Here is a 16,015-nt window from a genome sequence, read left to right as displayed (position 1 = left end):
TTTAATTTAAACTTTTTATCTTTCTTTAATTTTATATTTTATTTTCTTAAATAAATAAATTATTAATTTTTTTATTTTTTTTATTTAAATCATTATATCTAAGTACATTCCGAGTCTAACGTTTCCGAATTCTTTCTCTAATATATTATATATATATATATATATATATATATATATATAAACTAAAAAGAGGCTGAGAAAAAAAAATATAATTAAAGAAAAAAAAACCAATAAACAAAAACAATTGACAAAAATTACATGTATATAAACACCTTGCGTGCGCACAACATTATTCTATTACTTTACTCCATCTTCCTCCTGCCTTATCCCGGCGACTATTACAGGTAAAGAATCCGGTCAATTTCTTGGGTTCGCTTAACTTGCTGCTATGATTATGCTAATCATTCTTCCTTAGTCTTATGTCAGTTTCTTTCGTGTTTATGCTCTTTGTTTGATTTCCTGCCTCCTTAAAGACTCCCAAGTTTCAAGGAGAAAGAGAACCGAAAGAAAGAAGAAGAAGAAGACCCTTCCGGCTGCTCCATCCCCTACTGTACCGTGTAGCGATATTCACGCCGGCTTGAGTCAAATTCAAGCGGCTTTCACCCTTCTAATAGTTGGGCTGTTTTCTTGAGGCACTGATTCTTCTGAACGTCTGCTCTGCCCCTACCCCGCGCCCTTATTTGTATTCTTCCTTTTTGTTCCTCTCGGATTAATTTGTTGGATTGGCATTGAATCCCAAGAATATTGTGTTACAATGGGATTCTTATGGTTCTCTTTGGGTTTGGCGCAGTTTCATCTAAGATAGCCGTTCCAACAAAGCAATATGGTTGAATTTCCTTTTCCTCTTCCCCATGATCTTCTCTCTGACATTGGCTACGTCAGTCCGATCAAAGTATATCACTGGCTGGCGTCCGTCTTTTCTGGCATACTAGTCTGCATAATTGTAAGCATGCTTGTAAACGTTAGTACTACAAAATTACATCTTGATGCATATAGTATACGAGAATACATGCCGTTGAGCTTCTTGGTGCCTTCTTTTTGTTTTGGTGAAATTCCTTTTCAGATAAATCATGGGAAATTTAAATTCTTGGAGCTTCTTGGTGCCTTATTATTTTTCTTATTTACTAAAAGAAGAATGCAACGTAGGGCATTCTATAACATCACCAGGAATTATTTTTGTACAAAACTAATATACATAATCAAGAACTGATTTCAGTTGTAGACGAACTTAATTTCTGGCTCCTGCCCCCACCAAAGAATAAGTGACCGATGTTTGCTTGCAGACTGTGGATCCAGGTTTAGAAATGAGTCTTTTTGCTGTTGTTAGTTTGGGAATAATATGACTTCAACTTTTATGTCTTGGTACCTTCAAAGCTTGAAATATTTAGGTCAAGTATCTAATCACTTAAAAAGAAATGGGTTGAAATTTTGACAAGGTTTTTTTTATACATTTCTTGTTCTTATGTTATATTTTTAATGAATTTTATTTTTTATTTTTATTTTTTATTTTTTTAATTTTGGTTCCTTTTTCTTGTTGAAGGTTTACAGATTAACAGGTCGTATTAGCCTCCTATGCTTCAAGGGATATGGCAAACTTAGCACTGCACAAAAAGTTGAATGGAACAACCGGTGAAACTCTTCTGCATGTTAATTCCTGTTTCTGCATTCACAATTTTTGTCCATATTAGATTTTTTGGTTTCTTCATGGGCATAAAGGTTACAGTTTCTGTCATGCAGGGGATTCTCGACATTCCATGCTCTTCTAGTAGCATTTGCTTCTCTTTACCTCTTATTATTATCAGATACTTTTGATGAGAACTCTGATGGTGACTTACTAGTTAGGAGGACATCGGCTTTATCAGATACGTTATTGGGGGTAAGTTGACTCTGAAAGAAGCATTATTTGACTTTCTTGGCATGATTTTTCACCCTTTAAGTAATCAATTCAACTTATTTGTGCCGTATAAATAGACATGACCCTCTAAACCGATATATTTTTACTGATACATCTAGCTAATTCTAGATACATCTAGCCCATTCAAATTGGATGGGATGTCAAACACTTTGTATTTTAGCTTCACTTTACTATTTTTATTACATTGTTAACATAAGAAAATTCGAAATATCATAGCAAAAGAATTTAGAAAAATAAAAGAAAGACTCTACTTCTCGCTTTCTCTGTCTCGCTGCCCCCCCACACCACCCAAACACGTGATGAATTTTCTCGATCTAAATCATATTCAAAATAGAGTCTGTGGTTTCATAGTTTATGTTCAAGAAAAGTATATGAAACTGGTGGCCTATGTTCAAATTTTGTCTGCATGCTAAGCCAAAAACACAAAACTGTCACTGAAAAAAAGGGCTAAAAGAGTTGCAGTAGACAGTGATATTCTCTGACCATTGAAACCAAATTATATGAAGAGAGCACATTTTCAAGAAATGGATAAAAGATTTTGCGTGTTTTAGGTTTCCATTCCTAGGATAGATTTTCAGTTCTTTAGCTAGAAAAAAAGGGGAGGAAGAACAGGAGGATGAATAATAACTCAGAGAGATGTGAAAGAGTCTGTGCTTCATAATCTTGACAAAATGGAAGATTTGAAACTTTAGGGAAGGCCATTTTAGATTTGCTTGTTTTAGCTGCTTCTAAATTGTTGTTTTGTAAGGTGAATTGATAGTGGAATGCCATTTTAAATTTTATTTCTTAGGCCTAAGGTGGAAGAGACTGTTCTTTGCTTGGGGAGTGCATATTTGCAGAGCTCGAGACTTAAATTAAAAATTCCATGTGGCTCTAGTGGTATTTGTTGAGGATCTCAGATGTATCCAGTTGGTGAAGGAATAATGACTATTTTTTTTTTGTTTGGATATGTGGAACCTTACCCTCAGACCCACCCATGGGCAGTAAACCTCCAATACATGACCTCACGCGAACATAATTGAATATTTATATCCTATTAATGTCCATCATTATGGTGAATCCAATTGAGTAAATGTTATTCTATCTTGTTTTAGATGCGATGTACTTTTACATTTTATACTATATAAATTAGGAGTTCCCACTTGGTTTGAGTATAACCTCTCTCCCCCATGCATATTTATTAGCACACAACATATGGGCACAGGCATGAGAGGATCCTAGCTAACTTGACATTGTTGTTGGGCAGTGTGATACTGCAACATAATTGTAATATTCTTTTGCATTTTCTTTGAATTCAGTTCACTCATTCTTGTCCCTTTTGTTTTGCACTTTATACAGTTCTCCATTGGTTATTTTATATCAGACTTGGCAATGATTCTATGGCTCTTTCCAGCTCTAGGTGGTCTGGAGTATGTAAGTGCTGAAAACACTTGCTTGATATTTTTAAATAATAGTATCATATCTTATGGATTTATCAATTTCCAGAATGGGCTTTCCAACTTTGACTAAGATTACTTGGCATCCAAGTTTTATTTGACCATTCGAGATTGAAAAAGTGAAAAGTGTGATTTATAAATCAACGGGATCTAGTTATGGTTAATTCAATAAGTTGGTTAAATTGGTAATCTTTTTCAGGTCAAGTTGAATTATAGAATCTCGGACTTCTGATTTCAAATATTCATGTGTACTAGTTCACCAATTGCATTGATTTCATTTATTTCTAACAGGTTCTGCACCATGGGCTATCCATGTTTTCAATCTTTTTCTCCCTCATAAGTGGTCAAGTGCAATTTTACATACTAATGGTACTCTTCTCCGAGAGCACAACTCCTTTTGTAAATCTAAGATGGTAAAGTTAGCAATTGGAATCTCCTTAATTTTCAGGATGTCTGTTTTCAACTTTGGCTTATCTCTGCTAATACATACTTTCAGGTACTTGGATGTTGCTGGTCAGAAGAACTCCAATCTTTACATCTTTAATGGTGTTGCATTGTTCCTTGGGTGGTTGGTATGGTCTTGGATAGTCATGATCTCGGTTATTTTCAGTTGTTAACCAAAGTTTTGTGTATACTAGGTTTATGATGGGCCTATTGGCATTTGTGTAGATAAAAAAGAGTGCTCATTTTCAATGATGAATGCTCTTGATGGGTGTAATGCGGGCAAAAATGCATACTTGAAGGGAGTTCTTTGTCAAATAATTTGGTTAAATTAAAAAAAAAAAAAAAAGGACATGCAGAATATAAACTTTATGGAAACCTCATTTTTCATTCTTAGTTTCATTGACATGAATTAGTACAGAAGCTTTTATCTGTTTTTAAGGCTTCTGTGGGAGGCTACATGATAATGGAGATGGCTGATCTTGTTGGACAAGATCCAATTTTACGTGTACTTCAGCTATTCGCTTTTCTTCTTTGAATATACCTTTGGTATATTTAGTGCTTGAATATGCCAGAGTGTGCACACAGGTCAAGACACACAGGTCAAGACACCTGTATGTTGAGAAAGAGAGAGAAGGGTGAAGGGGAAAATTGGATTTTATAATTTACAATGGTAATTTGAAAATTAGTAATTCTTTTAATGTAATTTTTTCTTCCTTCAGGTTGCAAGGATTCTTTTGTTCATCTACTTTTTTGCACACATGTTCATCCATTTTGATCAGGTTAGTGGACGCGTTATGGTTTTCCCCATAAATGAGCCTTAATTACAAAACCTTTCATATACAATCTTTACATTATATTTTTTTTATTTGTTAACTAGAGGTCTTTGTAGCTTGCTTGCAAATATCTCGTCACACCAATTTCACAGCTCAATTAGAGTAGCTCAACTTTCTTTGCAATTTTTGTCTCCCTTTCTTATTATTTGTAAGATAGGGTACTGTGCAATATGGCTGAAAGACTCATCTTGCTTGCTCTTATTTTTAAAGAACTTGCTTGAGAAACATTAAAAATTTTACTGCAACAGCAGGGTCTTTCTTGCCCCTTTTCAGAAATTGTACAGATCTAGCTGCTCGGTGCATTTATTCTTTTCAATGTGTTGAAAACTATACTGCAGAGTTAAAGACTTTCTTTGGTATGAATCAAAATACACCTAAACAGCCTAAACTAGGGTTTCTCCCTATTTCTTGATCATAGCAAGCAATATCCAGGTGATTTCAAGCATTTCTCTCTTCCTGATTGGTAGTCACCAAAAATGAAACTGCAAACTGGTCTTGTCATTAGGCTCAAGGGTGGTGGACTATCGGCTTCCTCTCTATATCACTGCTCCCCTCCCCTCACATGCAGAAACAAAAAAGACGACTATATATATTACTTGTTTTGTTTCCATTGGCTCATAACCAATGGTCCTTCTGAAAACTAAAGAGTGAGCTGTATCATATCTATGGCGCGGTAAATGGTGTTTCTTCAAACCAAGCTTGACCTAATCACTATAAATGGTGTTTCTGTTGAATTGTTATTTTCTTTTTTGTTTCAGGTCAAGAAAGTTTTTGCTTTGGGCTTCTACAGCTTGCTTGTGGTGCCTCCTGTGTTGGCAGTGATGAACTTGTATTGGTTTTGGAAGATCGCCAAGGGTTTCATTAAGACTATTACCAAAGCAAGACACAGTAAATGAGCATGCTGTTTGCCTTGATTTGCCTACATAGAATGGCACATTCAGTGCTTGTATTTGTATATGTTTTCTCTCTCTTTTTTTGTTGTTCTGGTTCATGTGAATAGTACATGCTTTCTGATCTAAACCAACAGCTGCATTAACAAAGGGTTGAAAACCTTTTTCGTCAAAGTTTTCTATCCCAATAATTAACACGGTTGGAGGGCCCAAATAAATGAAATTTGGGTTAAGCATTCTCTTTGAAATGGTATTTCCTATTAGAAGTATCATTTGAAATGTTATTACACTTTCTTGTGCATATAGATTGGATTCAATTCCTATATTCTAAATTAAGCTCTATATCTAATATTATAAATTACCATATTGTAAACAACCTATCATTAAAAGACAGTGTTATGTTCCTTGGATTAAAAACTTAATCAAATTAGTATCCAACAGTCTTAAAACTTTTGGATCAGTGGTTGGATATGCAAGACTTTAAAGATTTCTCACCAACACCTCGTTAATCTATGGAATTCTCATATTTCTTCAATTAATTGACTAGTTTATTGTAATAATAAAACTAGTTGTTGATCATATAATTGTTAATTTTGTATTCAAATGCACCAACATCTCTGAATTCTTGAGTTTTTGGAGGGGTGATGACTGATGAGCTTCCTTATTCTTTTTCTCCTCTATTATTGACAACTAAACCTGAATAAATAATTTTTTTTTAAAGAAGAGACATTTTTATTTTAATTATTTTTCAAAACTTTGCAAATGAATAAATAAATTTTAATTAATTCCATCAAATTTGATTGTCAAAGACTCTAAAATAGAATGTTGTACTAATGAATAGAGATCTCAGAGTTCTTGGCCTAAAATAAGAGAGATAGACATATAAAGTTTCATAATATTTTTTAGATATTTAATTTTGTCTGAAAAACTAACTTGGATATATATAAACATCTGTGGAGTTCATTTCATGTGTATCACTTTTTCACTCTTGGCCTTTTTCTAATATTGAGTTATGTTACATAATATTCCTTATTTTGTTTTGTTGATATGGTATTGAGTTATGATATGAAGTGTTTCACATTATTTCATAATTACAATTTCTTCAAATTTTTATATAAATATAATAAATAATTCAATTTTTTTAAATTCTAAATTAATAATAATATTAAAAAATAATATTCTAATAATATTTTATTCAACTTTTTTCTCAACTCACTTCTAAACAACACCTTAATTTTTAAATTACATGATTTTTCAATGAGATTGAAATTTAATATTAGATGGAATGCTAATACTTCTTACGGTTTTAAAATGTATAAATCTCGCGTATTTTTTTTAAAAAAATAAGTAAATTTAAATTCATTATAAAAAAAATTATTTTTTTAATATTAAATCCACCATTTTTAAAATATAATACGTAGGGGTGAAAACCGACTGTATCGGCGCAGTTTTGGGGTAAAACCGACGCCGACCGATAGTTTATTTTTGGGGGAGGAAACCGGCCGAAACCGATCGATGGGGAGAAAAACACCGGCCGTCTCGACACCGGCAATTCTCTGGCGGTTCACGGTCGGTTCATCGGCGAGTTACGTCTGAGAGAGTAGAGAGAGAGAGAGTGTCGCAGAGGAGAGAGAGCGGGGATGAAAACGGCGATGCGTCACTGGGAAGAAGACGCCCGAAGAAGAAGACGACCTAATTTCAAAACGACGCCTTTGGTCTAAACCAAACGGCGTCGTTCTACTTAATTTTTTTTAATACGTTAAGAATAAAACGACGCCGTTTAGTTTAATACCAAACGGCGTCGTTTCAGTTTAAGTGGAACGGCGTCGTTTTGAATACAGAATATATAAAAAAAAATAAAATTTCTTTAATCGGCCGGTTCAGCGGTTTGAACCAGGTTCGAACCGACGCCGAACCGGCCGATATCGGTTTATACTATTTTCTGCCGCACGCCGACCGGTTCTTCACCGGTTTCGGCCGATTCCGAGCTCCGGCGGCCGGTCTGAGTCGGTCTAGGTCGGTTTATCGGTTTTTTGTACAGCCCTAATAATACGTGAACTTATCCTAAAACTTTACTATTTCTCGCATGGATACACACGATCCGGTCGCGGCCCGATTGATGTAATAGCTAAAAAGAACGGCCGACGCGCGTGCAGTCGTGCACTCCTCTCTCCTTCTCTTCAGTCTTCGGCTGCGACTCCCCGACTCCTCTCCCTCATCGGAAAGAGAGAGATGCTTGAAAACCCTCCCCCAACACTACCTGCAGCAGATACAGCCATCAGGCGTCATGCTCCTCCCAATCTAAGGTTTCTATTGTTATTTCTTTTCTTTTTCTCTTTCTTGAGTTTTCGCTTTTTTCTTGTTTTCAAGTAAAACTCTTCGATTGCAGGAATCGCCCTCTCAACAGGCGCAAGTCAGCAGGTCATTTCTCTTCCTCCTTTGTATTCCCAGTCTATCGGTTCTTTTTGTTTCGCATTGTACGATGATAATCTTATGGATGTTCATTCATTGATCGTATGGGAACCGCATATTATGCAAAAAAAAAAAAAAAAGAATACCCATGTTTAAGATTGTAAATAAAAGTTGACTATCACAACTAATTCCTACTCCCTGTTGTAATGCGATTAATATCAAGCTTTGGTTTTCTATCCTGCATGCGGTTTCCAATTTTAGCTGTGTGTTCTGGACAGCGCAGGCAGTAGTACATAATTTATTATTTGAAGTCTCATAACAAGGATGCCGATAGATTTAAAAAAAAAACGAAAATAAGCCCTACTTTTCCTGAAATGACCATGCTCTACTCTGTTGGAATATTAATTTGGATTTGCATCCAGCAAGCCTGGTCAGCAGGATTCATCTGAGTTATTTGCCTCCATTTGCTTGTGTGTCTCATTTTAATTCATATACTTAATTTCTATTAAAAAGGAACTAGATGACATAGAATTGCTATCATTCTTTCAATGCTTGCTTTATTGTCACATGAAAATCAAATAGATCCATTTGAATTTATCAAGGATTGAAAGAATGAATATATCATCCTGAATTGAGCCAACGAAATCAAATGTGGCACCAATTGTTTACAAGCAATATGAGCCTCCATAAAAGTTAATGGCATTGAAAATTACTTGCATGATTTTGCAAACTGCACCACTGCACCACTTCAAGTTTTTAATAAGCAATATATCAGATGTGTTCAACTTTTATTACCCAAAATTCTGTTGAAAGGAGACTTCATGAATCGTCAAAACGTGCCCTTATCAACGAACTTTAAAAGTAAAGTTTTTATTTTTATTTTTTTATTTTTATTTTTATGAGTAAAAGTAAAGTTTTACTGATATAAAAGGCATAGCCCAAGTACACTAGTAGTATACAACGAACATGCCGAATTACATCTAAGCACTAGTGAGAGATATAAGCAAATCGTGAAGATTGTCCGTATTACAAATAATGGCTGAAGCCCAAGAGAGTAAAGTATTTTAAAAAATCGCTTCAGCTCATCCAAAGAATGCTCCATGTCTTCAAAGCACCTCTTGTTTCTCTCCATCCACAAACACCACATAATGCAATGAGGGATCATTCTCCACACAGCAGCGATGTGGGCATTTCCCCTAATTCCTGTCCAGCACCTCCAAATATCCCTAACTCTTCCAGGCATAACCCATGCCACCCCGGTCCGATTAAGGATCTCATTCCATAAAAACTGGGCCACCTCACAATGTAACAAAAGATGATCCACTGATTCCCCTTGTCTTTCTTGCACATCAAGCACTAATCTAAAATGATGAGACCACATTTTCTCAAATTATCTGAGGTGAGAATCCACCCAAGAGATGCAGTCCATATAAAGAAAGCAATCTTAGGAGGTACTTTGCATTTCCAAATAGCCTTCCAAGGGAAACAATGATCATTAGAAAATCCTGAGATAGCCTTATAGAAGGAGCACACCGAGAATTTTTTGTTTCCACTCGGATTCCAAATCATCCCTCCATCTCATTGTCAATCGACATAGCATACAACGAGTCAAAGAAATCAGCAAACGTATCCAAATCCCAATCTTGAGCCGCTCTCTAAAAACTTACATTCCAATGGACAGCACCATTATCAATCTCTTTTAAAGCTTTTTTCTTGTTTTTATTAGTTAACTTAGTCTATTTAACAATTTTGTTGGTGAAATTTTTGTTGAGGAAACTAAATTTAGATGTAGGAATTTGGTAAAATGACGATTTTGTCGTGGACATGGTTGATCTGAAATTTTATGGTTTGTGTTTGTTTGACCTCTCTTTACTTCACCAAATGATCAGAAAGCTCATACATGAAATATGAAGTTGTTATCTCAATGAACTTTTGGATGTCTCTTTATTTATATCAATATATAGATATATTTTACGTCCTGTGTACATGGGCTTCCCCAATGTCATTCCTTTAATAAAATTGGCTTTCTTACTTATAAAAAGATATTTATAAATATATATATTTATTGATGCGAGAGGGCAACTTAGGAAATGGATGTTTATTGCTGCATTCTGTTAGGAAGGTGAATTTGTACATCTGTTGGCATAAACTTTATGTTCGATTTGAATTTATTAAACTTTGCAGATCGATTTGATCAAATAAAAAATCTTTATGAAAATGATGTAGAGAAGAATCAAGTTGGTGCTTCAAGAAACTTTCCCATCATCGATCATGGGGATTCAGGGAGCAGCAATCTTCTGAATGAAAATCATTGTTCAGGATTAATAGCTTTAGAGGGATGCTGTCGCAGTGAAGCTTCTCGGCTCTTGGATGATCGTATGTTTTCTTGCAGCAGTCTCTTAAACACGATTATTTTATGTTTATCGATTATTTGTTTGTGATCTCTTGTGTCCTTTGTACATCACCTTTATTACAGTACAGTCCTGGTAGAATACCCAAGTTCAACTATCTATGCAGGAAGTGCTGGCCTATTCATCTAATTTTCCAAGCTTCATTCATGAACCAGCTCAGGAGCTTGTGTTGCTTGCCTAAATAAGCTGAGCTTTGTCTTGCTCAAGCTTTGCATGTTTATTCGAGCCTTAAAAATCATTTGCTAGGTTTTTCGTTTGAGAAATACAAACATAAAGAGCTTTTATCAAGGCAAGTTTCAGGTTGTTCTTGAACAACTTGCTCATTTGTTGTGCTAGTGGAGATACTTGTGCCAATGTACACAACACAGTGTCTTGGGTGTGGGATGACTTGGTTGGAATCCTTGCTGTGCTTAATGAAATTGATTCACCCTTATCATGAATCAGTGTGTATTATTTGCTTCTTTAACAGATATGTAGTTACATTCTAGTAAAGTCCCTTGGCTGCGACCTTTTCACTCTTAATAAAATGGACTTACTTAGCAAAAATATTAAGGAAATCCCTTGGCCTTGAGATATAAAAATCAGCATGAAAATTTTCCTGATTAACACTTATCTTAAACTATTTTCTTCAGTGATTTGTGTGTGGCCATTTGGATGTCATCTAAAATTTGTTATCTCCAATTTTCATGTATCTTCAAATACAGGCTGGGCAGCTGCGTTGGATTGCTACAATAATCCATCGATAGATTTATCTGGTGAGTGGATGAACTTTTACCTTTTTCTTGTGCACTCCATCCATGATGGAACCTAGGACAAATTCGAGTTGCTAGAATTAGTTCATCATTGTGCAGAGTTTAATGCAAATATACCAAACAATATAGTAATATAGTTAATAGAACTGATTAACAATTTGAAATCATCAATTTTGCACAAACAATTTCTTAGTTCTGATTTCTTTTTCTTATTGGCTAACAAAAACCTACATTTTAAGAGTAAGATACAAAATGTAATTGAGCAATGTGATATTGTAAGATGACACCATCTTAGCTCGATACAAATTTATTTTATTTTATTTTTTCCTGAATAGCCTCTGATCAAACAGCTAGACTATGAATATGAGCGATGTTCATCTAGGCCAACCATGATATTTCGCCTTGGCGATCCATCAACTTCAGTTGTATTTGCATACTTGTTAACCCCTAGGGGTTGGCTCAAGTAGTAAAGGCCTTGGGCTTGGGGGTATGCTCCCCCCGGGTCTAAGGTCAAATCCCCTTGGGTGCAAACAATCTCTAGGGGCCATTGGACTGGGGGATTCTCTTGAATTACTCAAGGTGCACTTGCGGAAAACTCCTTGCCGAGGACCTGTGCACCCCTGGGATCAGTTGGGACGCTATTCCTGGACACCCGGTGCCATTAAAAAAAAATTATTTGCATACTTGTTAAATAGACTTCTACCAAGTTTTTCTTGATTTAGTGTGTGGAATTGTTTATGAATTTTTACTTGTATTTGTATGGTCTACAGCGTGGCATGTACTAATCAAACAGCAAATTTAACATACAGATGAGATGCCATCAACCAATTAGGCATCCAACACTTTGTGGACTATATATATGTTGTTATCTGCTTAACATCAACATGTTAGAAAAAATGAAAGAGCTGTATTCAGTTTTAATATAGAATGGACTTTGGTGGAGTCCCGTTGATTCAGCTGAGTTTCAAACTAAATGATGCTTTAATCTCTTACCAATTTCCTAACATTTTTGGATGGGAGCTGCGAAAGATAGAGTTTGTGTAACACCCCGTTCCCGTAGGATAGAGATGTTATTAGCATTTATAACTTAGTGCCCGGTAAAGAGATTCATATCCAGAAATACCTCATTTATTGAAATTCATCAAAACGTTAAAACTAGATTGAACATGATTGTTTTAACAACTAAACGTAAAATAAAAGAACACAAACTAATCCTATGAATGACATAAAAAGGAATCTAATTCTTGTGTGAATATCACTTATTCATTCCTAAGTCTTTGTACTAGATCTATTCCTGGCCATCCAACTCTGCATCATCATAGACATCATCTGCGAGAATTAGACATAGAAGAAAACAAGAAGACAAACAAACAAAATGAGTCGAATACTCAGTAAGTAGCACATCATACCGTAAAATATAATTTTTGTAACATACATTTCATTTCTATGAGACTCTTCAAAACATACCTACAACTTCATAGATTACAATCAAACACGTAACATGACTTTCTGAAGGATTTTACATACGTATATCATTATAGACTCACATAGCAGATGTTTTAATCATTGACCAAAAGCGGAAGCATACATAATCGTGGCAAACATGTAATCGTGAATGCATAATATCTTATTTATCTTGTCTTATCATGGAGTGAAACACGCTTGGGTCCGTGTTTCACCTAACTTGCATAACATGGAGTGAAACACGCTTGGGTCCGTGTTTCACCTAACTTGCATAACATGGAGTGAAACACGCTTGGGTCCGTGTTTCACCTAACTTGCATAACATGGAGTGAAACACGCTTGGGTCCGTGTTTCACCTAACTTGCATAACATGATGTGAAACACGCTTGGGTCCGTGTTTCACCTAACTTGCATAACATGGAGTGAAACACGCTTGGGTCCGTGTTTCACCTAACTTGCATAACATGGAGTGAAACACGCTTGGGTCCGTGTTTCACTTAACTTGCATAACATGGAGTGAAACACGCTTGGGTCCGTGTTTCACTTAACTTGCATAACATGGAGTGAAACACGCTTGGGTCCGTGTTTCACTTAACTTATGGTTAACCACGCTTGAGTCCGTGGCACCGTAATATTTCTTAACTTCCTTAATGCATGAAAATTTATTAGGTTTTCATGAATATTTCTAACATAGCATATTCTTGTACATGGCATAGCATAACATGGCATAATATGTCATATTCTTGTACATATCATAGCATGGTATGTCATATTCTTGAACATGGTATAGCATGACATAGCATAACATGACACTTCCTTATACATGGCATAACATAACATGGTACTTTCTTATACATGGCATAACATAATATGATCTGAATATTTTATGACATTTCATGGCATACATAATCTAAGTACTACATGAACATGGCTCGCATAATATGGCTATTCTATTACATGGCATACTTACTTGAATTACTACATGAATATCTCATTGCTTTCATACGATTTTTAGTAACATTCAATTAATCAAACAAATTTATTCATTCAAGCATAATCTCATATTCCCTCAAGATCATGAAAGGAATCTAACATTGGCTTGTCTCTTAGCGTAGCATAGATAACCATCATAAGCACATCATATTTTCATATATGACAATAATATTCACAATACGCATACATTTATATGATCATACTATTTATTACCTCAAGACATATCTAATAAAACAATAACAATAACAATAACAAAAACAATAATAATAATAATAATAATAATAATAATAATAAATCACACTTTTGGACTCGGGGTGTTACAGTTTGCTGAGTGATTTATAAATTTCAGGTAGAAAGGACTGATAGATGAGCAGTGAAAAGAATGGAGATTGGGTAGCACCATTAAGGTGTCATGCATTGATATGCTTCACATCAGAGAGAAGTCTCTGTTTGACTGTCTGCCAACATCAACATTGTGTCACCGGTGTTGCACTTTATCGTATTACATTTAGGATTTTCTTAGCAAATCTAGCATGCGATGATATGACTGAATTGCATGCATACCATGATGTGAATATCCAAGTGGGTTTATTTACGGTTTTGGAGTTTTTTTGTTTCAGAGAGACCAGTTATGTACGCAGGAACTGCCCCATCAGCATGGAGTTTTAGACTTCCTCATCAGGTGAATATGAAAATTCTCACTGCTCTTATTTACCCTTCTCTCTCTCACATTTGCATTGCTTATCTTTCAGATGATGGCTCCAGTTGGTGCTGGACCTTATGGTTCACCTATGGACTTCTTGGGTGAACTTCGCCGAGCACAGCGCAATGCAAATACCAATTTTGGCACGTAACACAGCATCTACACGTAACTAGTATGTTCCTGGATGTTTACTTGTGGTATTTAATTTCAGTCGGAAAAAACAGCACTACCCTCTTGTATGTGAATCTTCAAACTAAAATGTGTATGCAAATGAAAGTGAAGTTTGAGCGTCAATTTGCCCCTATTTCCTTTGCCCATTCGGCTTTCTTCATTATTCTTTTACCCTCTTTTTTTGTTCCTTTTTGTCAAATAGACTTGTGACTTCTGGGGAGGTGCGGGGAAGTTAATGGCATGAATCAGCCGTATCATCGGTCAATCATATATCTCAATTTTCAACTCAAATGCCCTACATTAGTCTAGTTGTCAATGATTAATGGCCACGGTGTTGGGGTTTTTTTTTTTTGAAAAAGGAAAACTTTGAATTCGAAGGCACTTTTTTGGACGACATGAATGGTTGCTTGTCTTGCTATAAATAGAGTAGTGCTAATCTGCCGTTTAGAGTGCACCGCACAAGCTTACCGTCAGATTAAGAACATTTCTTTTTTTTTTTTCAATTTTTTTATTCAGGTTTTTTTATCATTTTAAAATATTTTAAAAAAATAAAAAAATATCAATAAAAAAAATTAAAATACATGAAAAATGAGTCGATAAATTAAGTGGGCAAAATAGTATTTTTTCTATAAAAAATATTGTAGTTTTGAAACTTTGAATCACAATACCAGTCGGTCCGGCTGGCTGGGGCTGGGGCTGGACCTACACTTGTCAAACCAAAGGGCAGCCTTGATATTGCAGAGAAAAACTTGCGCAGCTCTGTCATAGGAGCTCAAAGCCAATCGCTCATTTGAAGTGGTTAATTTTGAAACGCATTTTAGAACTGGAAGAGACAACAATTTCCATAATTTTCTCTTTTTTTTTGCAGTTGTAATCCAGATTCCAGAGATGCAGATCATCATGATTTGTTGACCAACTTTCAGACTAAGGGATTATCCAGCGGTGATCCCTAAAGCTATATGATGCTCATACGCTCATTCACTTTCCTCTTGACCAAAAAAAGAAAAAGCAAACCACTACTCTCCTCTCTTTTTTCTATTCAAATCCACACACTCCCCTTCCTTTCTATATAGTTTTGCAATATATTAGTCGGTACTTGGAATTCATTATAACTTTAAAAACACTAAAATATAATTATTTTTTAGTATAGTTGATGTGGAAAACTTCTATATTAGTAGTGCTTAAAAAAAAGTTTTATAAATAGTTTTGTATTCTTTTATAAAAATAACTTAAAGAAAATAACATTGTTTAACATAAATATCCTCAATTTAAAATATGGTTTTGTAAAGAGTTTTAGAAAAGGGAAATGCTATATCTCCCGTTGAGGGCTCCCGCTGGAGATTAGTAGTGTATTTTTTATGTGTTTTTTTTTTTTTAAGTTATATGGTACTATCACATATTAAAAAAAAAATACTACTTAGCCCTCTCATGGTTATTGCTCAAAATTACGGTTCAAGTATTTACTTATTAATGATTAAAGAATCAATTATTAGTGAAAGTTGTATTTTTTTAATTTTTTTAAAAAATATATAAAAAAATATTTACACTAACAGTACACCTCTAGCATTACCCAGATATTAAAGAATGTTAT

The 16,015-nt window shown here is 34.9% G+C and overlaps 2 protein-coding genes across 7 annotated transcripts; both read left to right on the top strand.

The window, feature by feature from the left end:
* Positions 1 to 270: 270 nt before the first annotated feature.
* LOC108986801 (TLC domain-containing protein 4-B) lies at positions 271 to 5,751 on the top strand. 5 transcript variants are annotated; one of them, XM_018959560.2, is made up of 10 exons: positions 271 to 344; positions 474 to 682; positions 791 to 943; positions 1,541 to 1,629; positions 1,738 to 1,876; positions 3,254 to 3,328; positions 3,643 to 3,764; positions 3,848 to 3,923; positions 4,515 to 4,574; positions 5,387 to 5,751. In XM_018959560.2, the coding sequence occupies exons 3-10, from the start codon at positions 824 to 826 to the stop codon at positions 5,522 to 5,524; spliced, it is 819 nt and encodes a 272-aa protein (XP_018815105.1). In that variant the 5' UTR covers positions 271 to 344; positions 474 to 682; positions 791 to 823; the 3' UTR covers positions 5,525 to 5,751. The 5 variants fall into 5 exon arrangements, with proteins under 5 accessions (XP_018815105.1, XP_035546367.1, XP_035546366.1 ...); XM_035690474.1 differs by having other exon boundaries at positions 291 to 344; positions 474 to 632; XM_035690473.1 differs by having other exon boundaries at positions 291 to 344; positions 474 to 650.
* Positions 5,752 to 7,612: 1,861 nt separating this feature from the next.
* On the top strand, positions 7,613 to 15,498 carry LOC108986803. Of its 2 annotated transcripts, XM_035689923.1 has the most exons (7): positions 7,613 to 7,824; positions 7,908 to 7,939; positions 10,115 to 10,306; positions 11,046 to 11,096; positions 14,171 to 14,232; positions 14,303 to 14,425; positions 15,293 to 15,498. In XM_035689923.1, exons 1-6 carry the CDS (start codon positions 7,751 to 7,753, stop codon positions 14,402 to 14,404), a joined length of 513 nt encoding a protein of 170 aa, XP_035545816.1. In that variant the 5' UTR covers positions 7,613 to 7,750; the 3' UTR covers positions 14,405 to 14,425; positions 15,293 to 15,498. The 2 variants fall into 2 exon arrangements, with proteins under 2 accessions (XP_035545816.1, XP_018815108.1); XM_018959563.1 differs by lacking the exon at positions 15,293 to 15,498 and having other exon boundaries at positions 14,303 to 14,570.
* Positions 15,499 to 16,015: the final 517 nt, after the last annotated feature.

Source organism: Juglans regia, chromosome 5 (genome assembly GCF_001411555.2).
Source record: "Juglans regia cultivar Chandler chromosome 5, Walnut 2.0, whole genome shotgun sequence".
Lineage (NCBI taxonomy): Eukaryota > Viridiplantae > Streptophyta > Magnoliopsida > Fagales > Juglandaceae > Juglans > Juglans regia.
The sequence above is the reverse complement of the archived record's forward strand: the minus strand, read 5'-3'. Positions and strand labels throughout refer to the sequence as shown.